This window comes from Centruroides sculpturatus, unplaced genomic scaffold, assembly GCF_000671375.1.
Source record: "Centruroides sculpturatus isolate CEXI.00-Female unplaced genomic scaffold, Cexi_2.0 scaffold391, whole genome shotgun sequence".
NCBI lineage: Eukaryota > Metazoa > Arthropoda > Arachnida > Scorpiones > Buthidae > Centruroides > Centruroides sculpturatus.
Genome location: NW_019384657.1, coordinates 122,647 through 139,700, shown reverse-complemented (window position 1 = coordinate 139,700; position 17,054 = coordinate 122,647). Strand labels below are relative to the sequence as shown.

Below are 17,054 nucleotides of genomic sequence, written 5' to 3'. Positions count from 1 at the left end.
TTTTATATGGAGTACAATTCTACAATATTTTATTTTGAAAATTTTAAGTATTTTAAATCTTGTAATAATATTTTTGAATTTGTGTGAAAATAGTGTTTATTAAAGTTTATACATAATTTATTTATCAGTATTTGTATTGTCAGATAATAATATTTTATTATTACTTAAAATCTGTTTTAGTGCCAATGCCACCAATCTTGCATTTAACAGTTATTAATACAACTGCTTTGGAAGCAGAATGGTCAATGCCAGATGAAAATAGGCATCCTGTTGATGGATTTCTTTTATATTATCGTCAACGAAGCCATTCATTAAAAGGTCCAATTGATGTTCCTGCCAACATGACCAAGTTTTTAATTACTGATTTAGGTATTGAGATATACTAATTTTAATAAATTTATTTTAAAAATTATAAAAATTTTAAAATATTTTGAGTTAAACCTTTGGTTGAAAAAATATATTTTTAGACCCAGTGGGTGAGTGCATAAAACCACAGAACATAAATGATTGGTTGTGGGTTTGCGCTTCACCAATGGTCTGATGGCATGCAGTTTTCCAGGTTTATTCACATTTGTAACATCTAAATAAGGGCCAATTCCCATAAAAGTCCTCCTGGGAGGCATACGCTACACTCTTGGTAGATTGCAGCCGGATGGCCGAGCGGTCAAGGTGGCAGCCTACCACTCTGGGGGACCTGGGTTCGAATCCAAACGGGTCGAAAAATCCCTAGGAATTTTTTTTGGGGGGTGGTTCGTTCGGATATGTTGGGTCTCGTCCCTCACCACCCGGCAGCCCCATTGTGGGCCTGGCCAAACCCATAATGGGCTTGCAAAAAGAGGCCCTCTTAGTGCCCACAGCACGGAAAGGGTAAAAAAAGAAAAAAACTGTTGTTAGATTGCCCACATGTTGCATTGCTGTAACCAAATAAACTAAACCAAACCTGAAAATTATTTAACACAGATTATTATTTCTAATTACAATATCATTCTCATTCATTTCCAATTATTGAAAATAACTGAGAATTTAGTGCTTAAGTCTGTAATATATTGAACAAATTTCATTCAAAATTTGTTTATGTGGATTGTGCTGAACATCTATCTTAAGTTATACTATATAAATCTGTGAATATTTATTGGCAACACTATATCTTTAATTATACAATTAAACAAAAAATTTATTATAATAATTTTAATATTTAAAGCATTGTCAGATTATATTCAAAACAAAACATTATTATAATATGAGAAATAGTATAATCAATAAATCTGTAAATATATAATACTGAAATCTTCATCAAGGAAAAATGTTTGTTTGTTTATGTTTTACTTAAATCAATGAGTAATTGAATGAATTTTATTTAACAATAGTGATAAATGAAGAGCTACTGTTTATCTAAAATTTTATTATGTATTATATATCTTAAAATTTGATTATTTTATTGTAAGATGTGTTATAGATTAATGTCCAAAAGCTAATTTTTCTAAAAAAAGAAAAAGTTTAAAAAATATTTTAATGCTGATATTTTAAATTAATTAGTTATTCCTCTATTTTATATCTTAATTAATCTTGCTGTTAATATTATCATATATAGGCTTACCAGACATCCCGTTTTGACCGGGATTGTCCTGGTTTGACGATGTTGTCCCAGCATCTGGCCAGTTTGTCATTTTGTCCCTGTTATTTGGTAAATTTTTAAAAGTGCCAAATATACAAGAAGTAAAAATAGTGCAGCCTCGAGTAAAATGGCGATTTGGCACTTACCCCTCTGTTACACTTACTGTTGCCAATCTAAATATTTTGTATCTATATCTAAGTACTTTTAATGTTGTTTATATGTTTTCCTCAAAAATTTATAGCATATGGCCTAATGAATTTAGATTTTTTATTTTGTCATTCAGATAATTTTTCACAGAATTTATAATAGTATGTAGCCTATGAGATCCAGATATTTTTATTTAATTTTTTTTAGATATTTTGGATTTCAATTAGAGTTGGCAAGACTGAAACTTACACTGGCCATGTCATTGCTGAGCATGCCACATCTTAATCAAGTTCAAATTGCTGATTGGCATTTGCAATTATTTTGTACAGTATATTAAATTCATTTAATCTCTAAAATGCCAAAGAGAAACCATGTGTTTACTGATGATTGAAATAAGTCTGTGATCATATTGATGAAGTGAAATATGAACTGTGCTTTTCAGAATTTTCAGTAACTCAAGGTGGGCATTCAAACATTAAAAATCACTTGAAATGTGTGAAACATAAGGCAAGCAATAGTAGCTTCCTCAAATGTATTGTCATATTTTAAATGTACTGATTTAAATGATAAAGAATTTTTAAAAAAGTTCACACTAGTGTTAAATATTAATAATAAGATATGTTTAGTTCAGTTATAAAAAGTTGCTTTTAACTTGTTGTTTTTATTAACAACTACTTTATTTAGCCTTTTCAATCATAGGTACAGTACTTATCCTAGTAGGCTAATTTTCTGTTGCGAGTATTTTCTCAAAATTGTCTTGGTTTGAGAAAAAATATTATGGTAAGCTTAATCATATATCAATATCAGTGCTTGTGTTTACTCATAAATTTCTTAGGAATACTGAAATTTTAGGAAATTCTGACTTGGAAATATCACAATATTTTCCAACACCATAAGTACAGGCACTTGCTGATTTATAAATAATCATTATAATAAATGTATGGGAATGATTTTTTTCTATCATCAGTAATATAGCCAACAGCCATGTTTGGCTGTTGGCTATATTACTGATGTTAAAATGTAACTATAATGATACACATTTTATTCTTAAATTATTGTATGTATATTAGTTGTATAATAAATGATGTAAAAATTCACTAATGTATAAAAGAAAGCTTAAAAGTGATATATCACATAAATCTTTTATATTTGTAATTTTTAATCTAAAATGATTGTAGCTGTCCATTTATCTGAGTTTTCAGTTATCTGAGATACCATTGATCCACATTACCTTGGATAATTAGGGTTCTGTTGTACTAGTTATAGTTTTATTAATTAGATTATATCAAATATTTCATTTAATATAAAAAATTTAATTTTGTTTTTAATTTTGGTTTTTCTGTTTTATTTTGCTAATTTAAAATTATGAATTTTGTTTAATAGAATACAATATACTATTGTATTGTGTAATTTTAAAAATAAAAAAAGTTTGTTTCTAGTCTGCTGTATGAAATTCTGATGGAATTTATTTATTGTGAAAATGCATAATAAATATTTAGCAATATAATTTCTAACTTCTTAATGCTTAATGAGAAAAATTAATTATACAAATTGTCATTTTAAAAAAGCTGTTTTTCTGCTTTTTGAAAGATTTATTCTTGTCGCATTAATTTTAATATTATGTATTTTCTAAATGTAGCTCCAGAAACATGGTATGAGGTTCATTTATCAGCTTATAATGACCAAGGTGAAGGAAATGAATCAGTTAGAAATATACTGACTTTGCCAGAAGATCATCCAGATGTAGAAATTGTTGAGGGTAAGTTTTAAAGGTTTTATATTAAAATCATATTTATTGAAATAAAATAAATTTTAATTATAGAGTTATAATGTAGCATATTTCTTATCACATTTTCTTTTATTATTTTAAAATTATTTATAAGAAAGAGTAATAGGAAAGAAATAATAATTATATATAATTTTATATTTTCATTGCAAAAAAAATTATTTGCTAATATATACATATATAGTACAGGTAACCCCCTTATAACACGGCACTTCTATAGCATGGATTCACTCTGACACAGTTCGAGAATTGGGTAAAACCCTCGTACAACATGAAATGTAATAAATTTTTACATACTTAAGAAATAATAGTTCATGAAAATTATTATTTTTGTGAACTATTAATACTTAAGTATGTAAATTTTATTTTCCTTCTGTCGATACACATGGTCCTTCTCGAAACTTGTTTCAATGTTGCCAGATCTCAACGCTTCTGCTTCTGATGTTGCCAGATGTTTTTCCCTTATTCCATACTTGCTTTATTCTTCATAAGTGCTTAGCACCATATAAGGAAATTTATAAAGACCTTTTAACTAGAAGCAAGCAATCTAAAATTACATACATTTTGCAAAAGGTAAAGCATGGATCTGAAGATAATGCAGAAAAATACTCAGAGGATAAGGATGACTTGCCAAAAAGAAAATGCTCTCGATTAATAGTGTTTTTAGTGATGACAAAGAAAACATTGTTTAATTTATATTATTATGTATCATTTAAGAAAATTTTAATAAAGATATTTTATTTTAATTATGAAAATATTATAGCATATTTTTTAATTTTTGGAACCTAACCCTCCTTTTCATACTAGTTCTTTGTTTCGTATAACACGGATCCGCATAACACGGCAATTTTTTGGAACATAACTACCGTGTTATACGGGGGTTACCTGTATATTAGAAAAAGAGCATTTATAAAATACATATTTCAGGTGGTCACAGAAACCAATACATACAAAAATATACTGTGACTATGCCATAATCAGAGAAAAACAATACATCACAACAGATCAGACATTACAGTCATTGACAAGGAAAATAAAATCATAAACATCATAGACATATCTTTTTCAACACTTGCAACGTACAAAATATATACACTGAAAAATTAGTAAATATTCAGAATTTGCCCATAAAATTAAGCATCTATGGAGAAGAATGGATAAGATACTTAATGTGCCAGCATTCTTATCTTGCGTAATGTCATACCACACACACCACAAAAGTCTAGAAACATGAGGGCTTCACACTAGCATATAAATCAGCACACTACAGAAAGCTACTTTACTAAATATAGGCCACAGTTAGGAAATCCTTTAGTACAGTTATATACTTGAACAGCACATAAACAAAACATTTGTTTTCTGTAATTATGCATTGACTTTGGTCTAGCAAGGCTTTAAGTTCCAGTATATATGCTATGTAGGAAATACTTCACCAGCATTATAGCANAAATTAACAAAGTAATAACTCTTTATAAATTTAAATTATAAAGTATCAAAACTGATAAGAAGTTTTTTGATTAGTTATAGAACCTCCTCATCATTTAGAAGCAAATCCTACTAGTTCTACAAGTATTCATTTAATATGGGAAATTCCAATTATAAATAAAAATATCAGTTATTATACTGTTCAGTATCATCCAGTTTATAGCACTGGAGAAATAAATGCTTCCTCTATATCCTACATCAGATGGTAAATTTTACTTTGAATGAATAACAGCTATTTATATAATTAATTTAGTGATTAATAAATTTTAATTTTTTTTTCTTATTTTAGTACTAATAAAGAAGTAATGATAACAGACTTATTACCATTTACTCTATATGAATTTTCTGTGAGTTCACATGATTATAAAAATCAACAAGGCCCATTTGGAATGAAAGTAGAGTGTAAAACAAAAGAAGATAGTAAGTTAATACTTAAAACTTTTTCAAACTATTTTTTTATACATGATTTTATAAGAATTAAACTAGTGATTATGAAATACTGTATTTCTATTCATAAAATGAATAAAAAGTTATATCTAATTAAAATAATAAATTCAAAAAATTAGAAGGTTAGGTGTTATTTTCACTTCTTCATCTCATATGTTTTTAATAATTATAATTTAAAAATATGTTTAAAAATAAAAACACATTTAATTAATGTAATGAGAAAATAATGTAAAATGAATTACTTTACAGTACTATTAATATTAATGTACAGTTCTGACTACTAATATACAGTCATAATTTAAAATATATCTAAAAAAATTAATATTGATATATATGTTTTTAAAATTATCAGTTATTGTCAGTTATTGCATATGACAACTTCTTTGAATGACATAAATAAGAAATATTGTTAAAAATATAAATAATGAGTTTTAAATTTTTTTATATTTTTCAATTTGTGAAAGAGAAAATTTTTACATTATTTGAAAATATAAAATATTATTTATATAAAGTTTTTGTATACAAATATATATATGCAGTAGAATCTAATCAGTCACTCCTTAAACAGAGAGGTTCCAGATTACTGTGAGTGCATAGGCCTATAGTGTGCCCAAAGGCAATGAATGATGTGATCTGTAACTCCTTGGTACTGATTCTTTTTTGAGGCAGGCAGGCAAATAATATGGTGTGCTGACATGCAGGTACTGTACACAGAAATGAAACCTGAGTAAACAGGATGTGTAACATGACTAAATTCACATTTTCATGAAATGGAAGTCCACAGGTGACACTGGAGGATTATCTAATGTCATATAATTGAGAGGCCAGATTAACAAATCTACTGAAAATGTTCATTTAACAGATTAAAAATAAAAACTTTTTGTCTTCTTTTGGCAATATTATCTAATACAGAAATAGAATATGAATTTTACAGCATTCTTGCCAAAATAACATGAAATAGATTAGCTATAGTTAAATAGGATAATTGAATAATTTTTAAAATTAAATTGAAAAGTTCTGTCCAACATTATTATTTGTAATAAATTTAATTTTTACATAACCAAAATAATAATAAATTTTATTTACATATTGTTTATTAATTACAGATTGTATATGTTGTATAAAATATTTTTAGCAAGTAATTTTATATAAATATCATTAATATAATAATAATAATAATAATAATAATAATCTTTATTTGTCGTAATAGGCTTTCGCCTGTTACAAGGGCATTTAGTTTTACATAAACGCGTATTAATTTAACATCTCAATTTTTTTCGTCTTATTAACATTAATATATTCTATTTGCTAATTTTTAAATTTACATTAATATTTTGTTACAATTATCATTTAGTAAATTGTTTAACATAGTTATATAACATATAAATCGTGTTAGTATTAGCTCTGTCAAAAGTCTTAAACATTTTCATCTCACTATTACAGTTGACTAGCGGTTGCATTTGGAGCCTTTGTATTTTATCTTTTTCATTACAGCATTCACATATAATATGAACTCTAGATAAAGGTTTAGTACAATTTGGACATTTAGATTGGGTATAGTCTATATATTTATCATTTATAATTATTCCGTATTTATTTAGCCTAAGCTGTATAAAAAACTTTTTGATGTTAAAAGCTAGATTTGTCAATATATAGTTATTATTTACTGGGTAATTTAAAATTGTTGCATACCAGCTTGTGTTTTCCCGTTTTCTTATGTCTTCAATGTCTTGAATGATGGAGAGCTCCATAACTCTGTAAAATAATAATAAATTAAAAGAATAAAATAAGTTTGATTCCAAAATTTTTATTAAAAAAAATATTTTTGTGTGTATTTATATATTAACATCTCTTATAAAAATTTAATATTTGCTGCTTTCATATTACATAAGGTTTAGTTTAGTTTTTAATTTTTGCTGCTAATTTATATTTTATACGAGATGTATTTCATTTTATAAAAACATTTTTATTAAATATATTGTATTATGGTAAGAGAAAGATATTTCAATAAATTTGGATTTATGAGATACTTTTTATAAATTTTTAACTAATAAGAAATATAAACTTAAATGAACATTTTATTTGTTTATCCAATAACATTGATAATTTCATCTACATTTAGTATTTTGACAATATTTGAGAAAAGTTGAATTACTAACATATTAGATATTTACATATGCTGCTCTTATATTCTAGCATGCTACTTAATCTGATCTTATTATTTGATCATGAGAGAATAGACTGCTTAGATTGAAAAATATCTTCAGAATTTAAAAAAATGTCTTTGATGACATCAGAAGAAAGATTTCAAATAAGAATTAAAATTAGTAGTTAAACATTGTGTAAGGTAGCTGACCCAGTGGAGATAGGGGACTTGAAACCCACTCCACGGCACCTATGTAAGGTTGCCGTCTCCTAGGTGGGATCTATTAATCCTGTGTCAGGATGAACCTAAGGGAAGGTTGTATGTGGGCTGTGACGGAGGAGGCAAATGATGACAAGTGTTTTACAAAAGAAAGCCGTTTATTTGTTAACATTTATGCTTACTTTGATGATATGAAATCGTGCTTTACAATTTGTTTATGCTTCTAACACAATAAAGTGGTATAAATTAAGACACTTAATTTATACCACTTTATTGTGTTAGAAGCATAAATTTTATGCTTCTATCAACAATTGACAGTCCTTCACTAGGTTCTTCTCGTTGAAGATGCGGAGAGGTGAGAATTTTGGTGTCTGTCTGGCCCCAGGGCGGATGAGATGAAGTCGATGAGCAAGGCAGACGATCGGAAGGAGGAAGCGGTGGAGTCCAAAGTTCTTGGCAACGACACACCACAATATAAGTCACGACCTTTTGTGGAATACGTAGGAGAGCCTCCCTCCGATCTTAAATTTCGGATTTTTATAGATTTTTCTCCCACTATTCAGACTTTTGATTGGCCCCTCATCTCCTTCCTCGCTTCCCGATTGGTCTCTCTTGTTTTGGGGAAAACTGAGACCAACTTGGGTCATGGTTAAGGTCTGATTCCAGGTGTCTGCTCGACGCCTTTCTGTTGATTGTTCTTGGGGATTGTTGACAAAATTGCAAGACTCGTGCTCATAATTTAGCTCCGTAACTCGCGATTTCTGTCATCTGGGTACTCGAATCATATGCAATGATTTATCTCTCTTAAATCTTTTCCTTTTTTCTGAAATTGTTTCCCTAGATTGATTGTTTATGATCACTTGGGTCAAAGTTCTACCTGTTTATGATCACTTGTGTCTGACTTATAACTTTTCATTTTGACATTAACAGTTTATTTAACACGTGTTGGAGTCATCCGGGACTCGTTGTTTACATTTTGTGCCGCATTGTTTAAATTATGGGATTTTCCTCTCCCTCTCATATTTAATCTATCGCTATTATTTAATCATAAGAATACCGCAATTTACATGATTTTGGACCTCAGTTGGGTCCTCACAATTGCAATTAATATATAGTATATTTTAATTAAAATGATTATTACAATTCAGAATCAAAATAATGTCAAAATTAATGCTTAATTTCACAATTTATTTTATAAATAAATTATAATTATTGGAAAAATTGTTTTTTTTTGTTTTTTTTAAATAATTGCATTCTTATAGAGACATATGAAAAATGTTTCTGTTATTATTATACTTACTATTTATTTTGTATTAAAATTTATATTTTAAACGAAAGAAATTATAATTCATTAATATATAAAAATAATATCTTCTCAGTTCCTACTGCACCAAGAGACTTAACATGGACACCAGTTGATGCACATTCAGTTAGATTAAACTGGCAAATTCCTGTTCGGCCAAATGGCATTATTATAAGTTATTATATATTGTATAGTGAACATACAGATGATGAAGTACATCCTGATAATTGGTCAACTAAAGAAGAACAAGGTAAATTAATTTTACAACAACTGCTGAACTGCTGGATTATCAATAAGAAGATTTTTATGATAAAAATCTTATTTTGATTAAAACATATTTAATTATATAAAATAAATTAAAAATATGCAATAAATCAAATTGATAAAAAATTGATATTTTTATTTATAGGATCACAGCTGTCCTCATTAGTGAATGGATTAGCTAGCAATACATTATATTACTTTTGCATGAAAGCAGAAACAAGAGCTGGAACTGGTCCATCAACTCCAATAATCAGTTTAAATATTCCAGTAAGACATAGCAATTATTCAAGATCGTCTCCTAAAGAAAGTAAGTAATCACAAATATATGAAATATATTTTTTTAGAATATAATGAACTTATATTGATATCAAAATAATTTTCTTTTCAAAGTTTGTATTCAAAAAGTAAAGAAATTTTCAAGAGTTCTTTTCCATGCACTCAATGCTAAATTATACACCAGTACAAATAAAAAACTTTTGGCATTAAACTTGAAAATATTATTTATTTAAACATAAACTTGTTTATGTTTAAATAAATAGTCTTGTTTATTTGTACTAGCATAAAGTAATTATATTAACTTTGCAATTTTTGATTGTTTTATAGATATGCAGTAATATATTAAGAATTAATTAGTTTTAGAAGAAAAAGAAATTTTTTGAAGAAACTTCCATCATCATCTACAGCTTTCATTATTAATTTTCATATTTATTATTATTTATAAATAACAAATAATTTTTATCCCTGAAACAATAACTGTAATATTTTAATAACATTGTTTTTCTGTTTAAAGGATATTTGTTTCTGAATCATTTCTCTGATTAGCATTTCTTTAAAATATATAAAAGAAAATTCCACTTTAAAAAATATAGTAAATACGTATAATTTTTTACTAATTTAATAAAAGTGTTTAATTTATTTTTTATAATAAATAGCATAATTTTATTTGGAAGAATAAGTTTTCTACAACTTTTGTTTTTTGTTTTTTTCATGCATTACAATATTTTCCACCAAATATGATAATTTATTATGATTTTTAATTTTCTCCAGCAGCAATTTTCTTTCTGTCAGGATAACAATTCTAGTCTTATTATTTTTTTTCTATATTCTTTATTCTCTTCTATGTTTTGAATATTTTATATTTATATATTTTACTAAATAATTTTTTCATTGAATTAAATTTTTATTTTAGAAAAAAATATATTTTGAAATTTCTTCTAGAATATGAATTTCTAATGAAAATGTTCTGAATTTATATTTTTCTTTCTGTTATTCTAAAACAAAGCTTATTTCATTTTGTTTTTTGAATTATGTTGCTTTATTTGAAATATTTTATTTATTTATATGAGTATATTAATTTATAATGAAATATATCTTTCATATCATATTAATATCCTTTGTTTGTAAGTTTTGGGTTTAGTTATTGTTTGAATAAAATTTTAAAATGCTTTTCTTGGAATATTTGTTCATCACTTACATTAAAATATCTGGCATTGTTTATTAATAATTAACTGAATACAGCGTATTTTGTACAGTTTTTCTTCTGTATTAGTTTATATTACATTTATACAAATTCAATTCAAAGAAGTAAAGAAAAAATATATAAAGATGCAATAATTTATTGTTATATTCTTTATTCATTGCTATAATATTTATCTGGAACAAAAAAAATTTTTTTCTATATAATTTGATAACATTTGCCAGTGTATTTGATTAAATATTAAATTGAACAATGAAATCAGCAATGTTGAACAAGCCTTTTGTAATCAATATTGAGAACACTATTGATTTTTATCAATCAATATTCAAAACTTGATAAATTTTTATTAATCAATATTGTTTTTTAATTCTGAATTGGAAATAACTTTTGTATATATAAAGTTTTTTTGAAATATTTATTATAAATATATAATTTATCATTTGTAAAGGTTTTTGAAATATAAATGTGTTAAGGATTTAAAATATTGATATTTTCATTTGCACTTCATTATGAAATATTGCAGATCACTAGCAAAATATGAAAATAAATTATAAAATATTTTTCTTCTTTTCCCTTTGAATCCATTCAGATTATGTAATTTGAACTATTTTGTTAGCATTTTTTCTTTAAATTTTTTAAATTAAAAGGTTCTATTTACCTAATATAATTTATAAATATGTTTAATTAATTACATTAAAATAAAAAAATATATATGTATTATTCATATCTTTCAATTAATTGCAAAAAAAATTAATTCAGTTTATAGTGTTGAACCTCAAGATCCATTACTTGGCATTGTACTAGGAATATCTATTGGTGTTGGATGTATCATCATTTGTGCTATTATTATTGTTTGTCGTAATAGGTAAGAAATTATTTAATGTTATATTCAAATTTTAAATACCTTTATATAATAATAATAAATTTATGAATCTTTTAGAAAAAAATTATTCTTACATTTATAAAAAACAAATTATTTTTATTTATGCATTGTTCAATAATTGAGAGAGAATTTCTAGGGATGTTTAGAATTAGATCAAAAGCATTAGAATAATTTTTAAAAATTATAAAAATTTCTATAAATATTTTGTTATTTATAGAAATATTTGAAATAGTTGTCAAATACATGTTACATGTTTCTAAATAAAAACTATTAATAAATAAATAATCACTAAATTAATGAAAAACTATTTTAAAATCATATAATGAGTGTATTGTGATGATTGTGTTTAAGAATGAAATAATTTATGTAGGAATAATGATAGAACTAGAAGTAACAATAATCTTCCAGCGTTCAGCTAAATCTTCCAGCATTCAGCTAAATCTTCCAACTGTCTTCAAACTGTCTCAAAACCGTCTTATCAACAGAACGATGATATTCTACGATTGTAACGTCTTATGTCCTTTTTTGCACCTCCCTTAACTGTTGTCTCATTCTCTTCTCATGCCATTCAAACTCTTGCCAACTCTCATCTTTTTACTTCTTGCCCAAATCCCACATTCGACCATCTTGACAGCTAGCATCACCGATGTCCTTTCTGACCAGTCAAACATTTCATCAGTTGAACGGATCTATGCTTTCATGTTGTCCGCAGAAGTAGACATCTGCATTGGCCCCTTGTGATCACCTACTTTCTTGACTAAATATCTGTCATTTCTTAAAACTTATCTGATTTTGTACGGCCCTAAGAATTTTCAATGGATTTCACAGCCAGGCCTGTACTGAGTTCTTCTTATAGCTACCAGGTCATTGACTAAGAATGTGACGAATATCTTTTTCTTGTTAAATGTTTTCCTGTTTTCCATTTGCAGTTTCTTAATGTTCTTTTTGTTGTTGCTCAAATTTCATCCCTTTCTTCCTCAAAACACAGAACTTTTTCTTTCTCAATTTTACTTTTCATATTCTTGAACCAATAGTCTCTTTTCAGCAGTGCTTCGGTTTTCTTAACAGCAAAGTGACCTTGGTTGTGTGCTTCTCTGGTAATATTGGCTTGCATTTGTAAGGGAACCACCATTAATGACTTCCCATCCATTTTATTGTACAGAATCCCACTTTTCTTTCTACTTCGTAATCATTTGCCTTTTCCATGTCTATCTTATTAATTATCTCCATTAATTCACTAGCTTTTTTTTGTGCATTTTTGAGCCTAGCTACGATATTATGTTTATTTTCTTCAACTTGACTTTATTTTCCAGCTTCAGTTTTACTTGGTTCTGTTTCCTGGTCTAGAAGAGGACTTGCAACAGAATCCGTCTTTTCAGGAATATTTTCTTGCTTAAAAATTGCTTCCGATTTTTCTGGAGACTGTTTTTTATACTCTCTTTCAGGTATATCCCTTCTGATTCATTCATCTTCTGTGGGTTATTCAGATGCTTTGTGTAACCATTTTTCCATCTCATTAACTTCAGCCTTCACACTAGCAGATAGCCATCTTGGATGTTGACAAACTGGAACATCATTTTTTAAGATAATGTTTATTTTGATTCCTGTTTCTTGTTCTCAAACTGCTTTGTAGTTTTTTTATTAAATCTAGAAGTTCTCCTCTATATCTTGCATCATTGATATGGCTCCAGCTCCAGCACCATTAGTATCTACGCAGGCAACATCGATATTGTATACATCTGAGATGTTTACTTCTGCATTTTTTGCTTTGATAATCTTCTCAACACAACCTTCTTTTAAACTGATATAAACTTGTTTCAGAAAGTCTGTTCCGAAAGATAACTGATAAGCAAGGAATGAACTAGGAACCATATGAATGAGGATTGAAAATTGATATCCGTCAACACTTACTACAGTCCAAAAACTTTCCAGTGTAGAACTCTTTCGCTCACTTACTCATGAAATTCTAGTGAACTACCAGTTAATTTTGGCATGCCCATCTTTATGTAATTATCGGCTTTCATCAAATTTATATCACTTTCTGAATCTATAAGTGCCGCAAAGCTCACTTCCCCTATTTTGACTTTTTTTACAAGCTTTGATTTAAATTCTTTTCCTTTTACTTCATAACTTCTTTTCTCAGCATTTCGAGGACATTGAGATGAGATATGACCAAAATTATTACAACTAAAACATTTCATTTCTTTGTCTTTCTCTAGACAACTTTTACTTATATGGTTTTTCCCACCACAGTTATAGCAACATTTTTCATTCCCATAAGAATTATTAGTCTTAATCTCATGATATAGCTTCTTCGATCCCACCATCATTTTAGCATTTAGCTTTCAACTTGATTTCATGTTTTCATAAACTTGCAGCTTCTGTCAAAATTCTTTGAAAGAAGTAGCACCATAAAGCACTGTTTTACTTATTTTGTCATCCTGAATTCCATCGATCATGTATTGTATCACCAATTCTTTCTCAGTTGTAATTTGTGATGAAATTTCAATCATCCAATACATGATAAGTTTCACTCTGATGCTTCACCTTCATCAAAAGTTGCTTGTGAATCTTCCTACTGTTCAGTTTTGGAGAAAACTGAGCACAAAGAGCTTTTTTTAATGCTCTCCATGATTTATTATATTGTTCATAGTTTAGGTACATTCTTGCTGAACCTCTGAGTAGTCATTTTGCATAAATTATCCTTTGCATGCCATTCCAGTTAAACATTTCCACCATGTCTTCGAAATTGGAGATCCACTTAACGACATTTTTTTATGTCGTTACCACTGAACGTTTCGAGGGATTCATCAACATTTCTAAAGGTAAACAGTGACTTAGAGTACTCACTTTTATGTCACATAATATTACTATCTTCGCCCTTACTTTCATCAACATTGTTGTTATTTTGCACGTTGTCATCTCTGGCATTCTCAATCAAAAGTGCCATTTTCAATCTTTACTACCTGTTGTTTTCAATTTTCGTTGTCCTAGTTCAATTTTCAAATCAGCACACTTAAGATGTTTTACATCTGTCATCATATTGTCCTTAGATAGAATAGATTAGTCAGTCATAGTTCTTCATTGTTCACTGTAGCGTCACTAACTCAGTCATCTTGTCTGGCTTCCATTATTGCTTTTCTAAAAGTTCTCTTACGAAGTTCGTTCAAATTCCAGCTGAGCCCTCAAAATTTGTAGGAATAACGATAGAACTAGAGAACTAGAAGTAACAATAATCTTCCAGCATTCAGCTAAATCTTCCAACTGTCTTCAAACCATCTTACTAATAGAACGATGATATTCTATGATTGTAATGTCTTTTATTCTTTTTCACACCTCCCTTAACAGTTGTCTCGTTCTCTTCTTGCGCCATTTCAACTCTTGCCAACTCTCATCTTTTTATTTCTTGCCCAAATCCCACATTTATTGTATAAAAATTCAATTAATATTTTAATTAATAATGAAAAATTAATTAATACTGTTTTCTGTAATCCCTTATAACAGAGATAAAACTATTATTATGAATTAAGATCATATTTTATTTTATGTATAATAATGATTGAAACTTTAAATAATATAATAAATATCATAAACATTATCTGGTCAAAAATATCTGGACACCCAGTGGTATGAACTCGGAGAGTCCTGAGGCATATATTAATATGATGTTGGTCCTCCTTTTGCATCAATGACAGCCTGCATACATCTGGGGAGACTTTCCACTAGTTTTTGATAGGTGGCCATCGGAATTGACTTTCAGGCGTCCATCACAGCTGAAGTGAGTGCTGGCAGTGAGAATGGTCGATATGGCTGGCTACGTAATCTGCATCCTAATTTGTACCAAAGGTGTTCTATGGGATTTAGATCAGGGATCTGAGAAGGCCGGTCCAGTTTTGAACACCCATTTCATCAAACCATGCCTGCGCAAGTCTTGATGTGTGAATGGAGCAGTTATCCTGCTGGAAGAGAAATGGGCCTTCCCCAAAATATTGCTATAGAGTTGGGAGAGCAGCATTGTCCAGAATGTCCACATACATCTTAGAGTTCATGTTTCCAACCACAGGAACTAAGGGACCCAGGCCAAACCATGAAAAATACTCCCACAACATGATGCTGCCATCACCAAACTTTACAGTCGATACAATGCAGTCATATAAGAAGCGCTCGCTGGGAATCCACCAAACCCAGATGCCTCCATTGGACTGCCAGATTGTAAAGCGAGATTTATCACTCCAAAGAACACTTTTCCACATGTCCACAGTCCAATGATGGTGAGCTTTGTACCATTGCAATCAATGCTTCACATTCTGGAGAGTGATGTTTGGCTTGTGAGCGACTGCACAACCATGGAATCCCAGGTTTTTTAACTCTTGATGAACAGTCCTGGTGCTAACACTAATGCCTGATGATCTTTGGAACTCCTGAGTGATTTCAACCAACGAGGGTGTGTGATTTTGTTTCACTATCCTTTTCAGAGTTCTACGGCTGCATTCACTAATTTTGTTCGGCCTGCCACATCATTTTTTTCCACTTTCACTGCCTTGAAATTTTCACTTCACAATTACATCACCCACAGTTGATTTTGGTTTCTGTAGAATGTCCGAAATTTCACGAAATAATTTTCCACAAAGGTGGCATCCCACTATAATGCCATGATCAAAGTCACTAAGCTCCTTTGACTTACCTCATTGTCTCACAAATGCATAAATATGACCTGACAAACCACTACCAACACTTTTATACCTTTCCGTTACACATCAGAGACCATCACCTACCAGATCCACTTCTTTAGGAGGGTGTCTGGATACTTTTGGACAGATAGTGTACTAGAAGTTTAAATATTTTGTGATAATTTTATCACAAAATTTTTAATGTTCTAGCAAAATGTTCAACTAAATAAAATTTTAATGTTTGAAAATTGTATTTAATCTGAAGTATAATAATTATTTTTTTGTTTTTGTTTAATTAATTAATAACTTATTGCTATTTATTATTTATTAATAATTTTAATAATAAGAAGCGTAAAAACCTACATGAAAATGCAACTAATTTTGAGAAATTATTAAAGATGAAAAAATAGTAATTCACTTTTTAATACAGTGGAACTCGCATTCAATGAACTTGGATATATAAATATTATTAATTGGACTATATCCAAAATGTAACCTTGGTTTTATTGAACTGAACAGTCTAGTCCCAGCAAATCCACTATGTCTTTAATGCATTTTTCATTGGATATAGTGAACATGGTTATAATGGAAGCTCAGTTACATTGAACTAAA

At 28.4% G+C, this 17,054-nt stretch overlaps 1 protein-coding gene across 1 annotated transcript in view; it reads left to right on the top strand.

Annotated features, from left to right (window-relative positions):
• The window catches only part of LOC111626466 (protogenin-like), a 193,920-nt gene that overhangs the window by 163,793 nt on the left and 13,073 nt on the right, over positions 1 to 17,054 (top strand). The window contains exons 14-20 of the mRNA XM_023369842.1: positions 181 to 369; positions 3,402 to 3,521; positions 5,070 to 5,238; positions 5,323 to 5,453; positions 9,225 to 9,398; positions 9,558 to 9,719; positions 11,649 to 11,754. Of these exons, the coding sequence (XP_023225610.1) occupies positions 181 to 369; positions 3,402 to 3,521; positions 5,070 to 5,238; positions 5,323 to 5,453; positions 9,225 to 9,398; positions 9,558 to 9,719; positions 11,649 to 11,754 (1,051 nt within the window). The remainder of the gene's footprint in view (positions 1 to 180; positions 370 to 3,401; positions 3,522 to 5,069; positions 5,239 to 5,322; positions 5,454 to 9,224; positions 9,399 to 9,557; positions 9,720 to 11,648; positions 11,755 to 17,054) is intronic.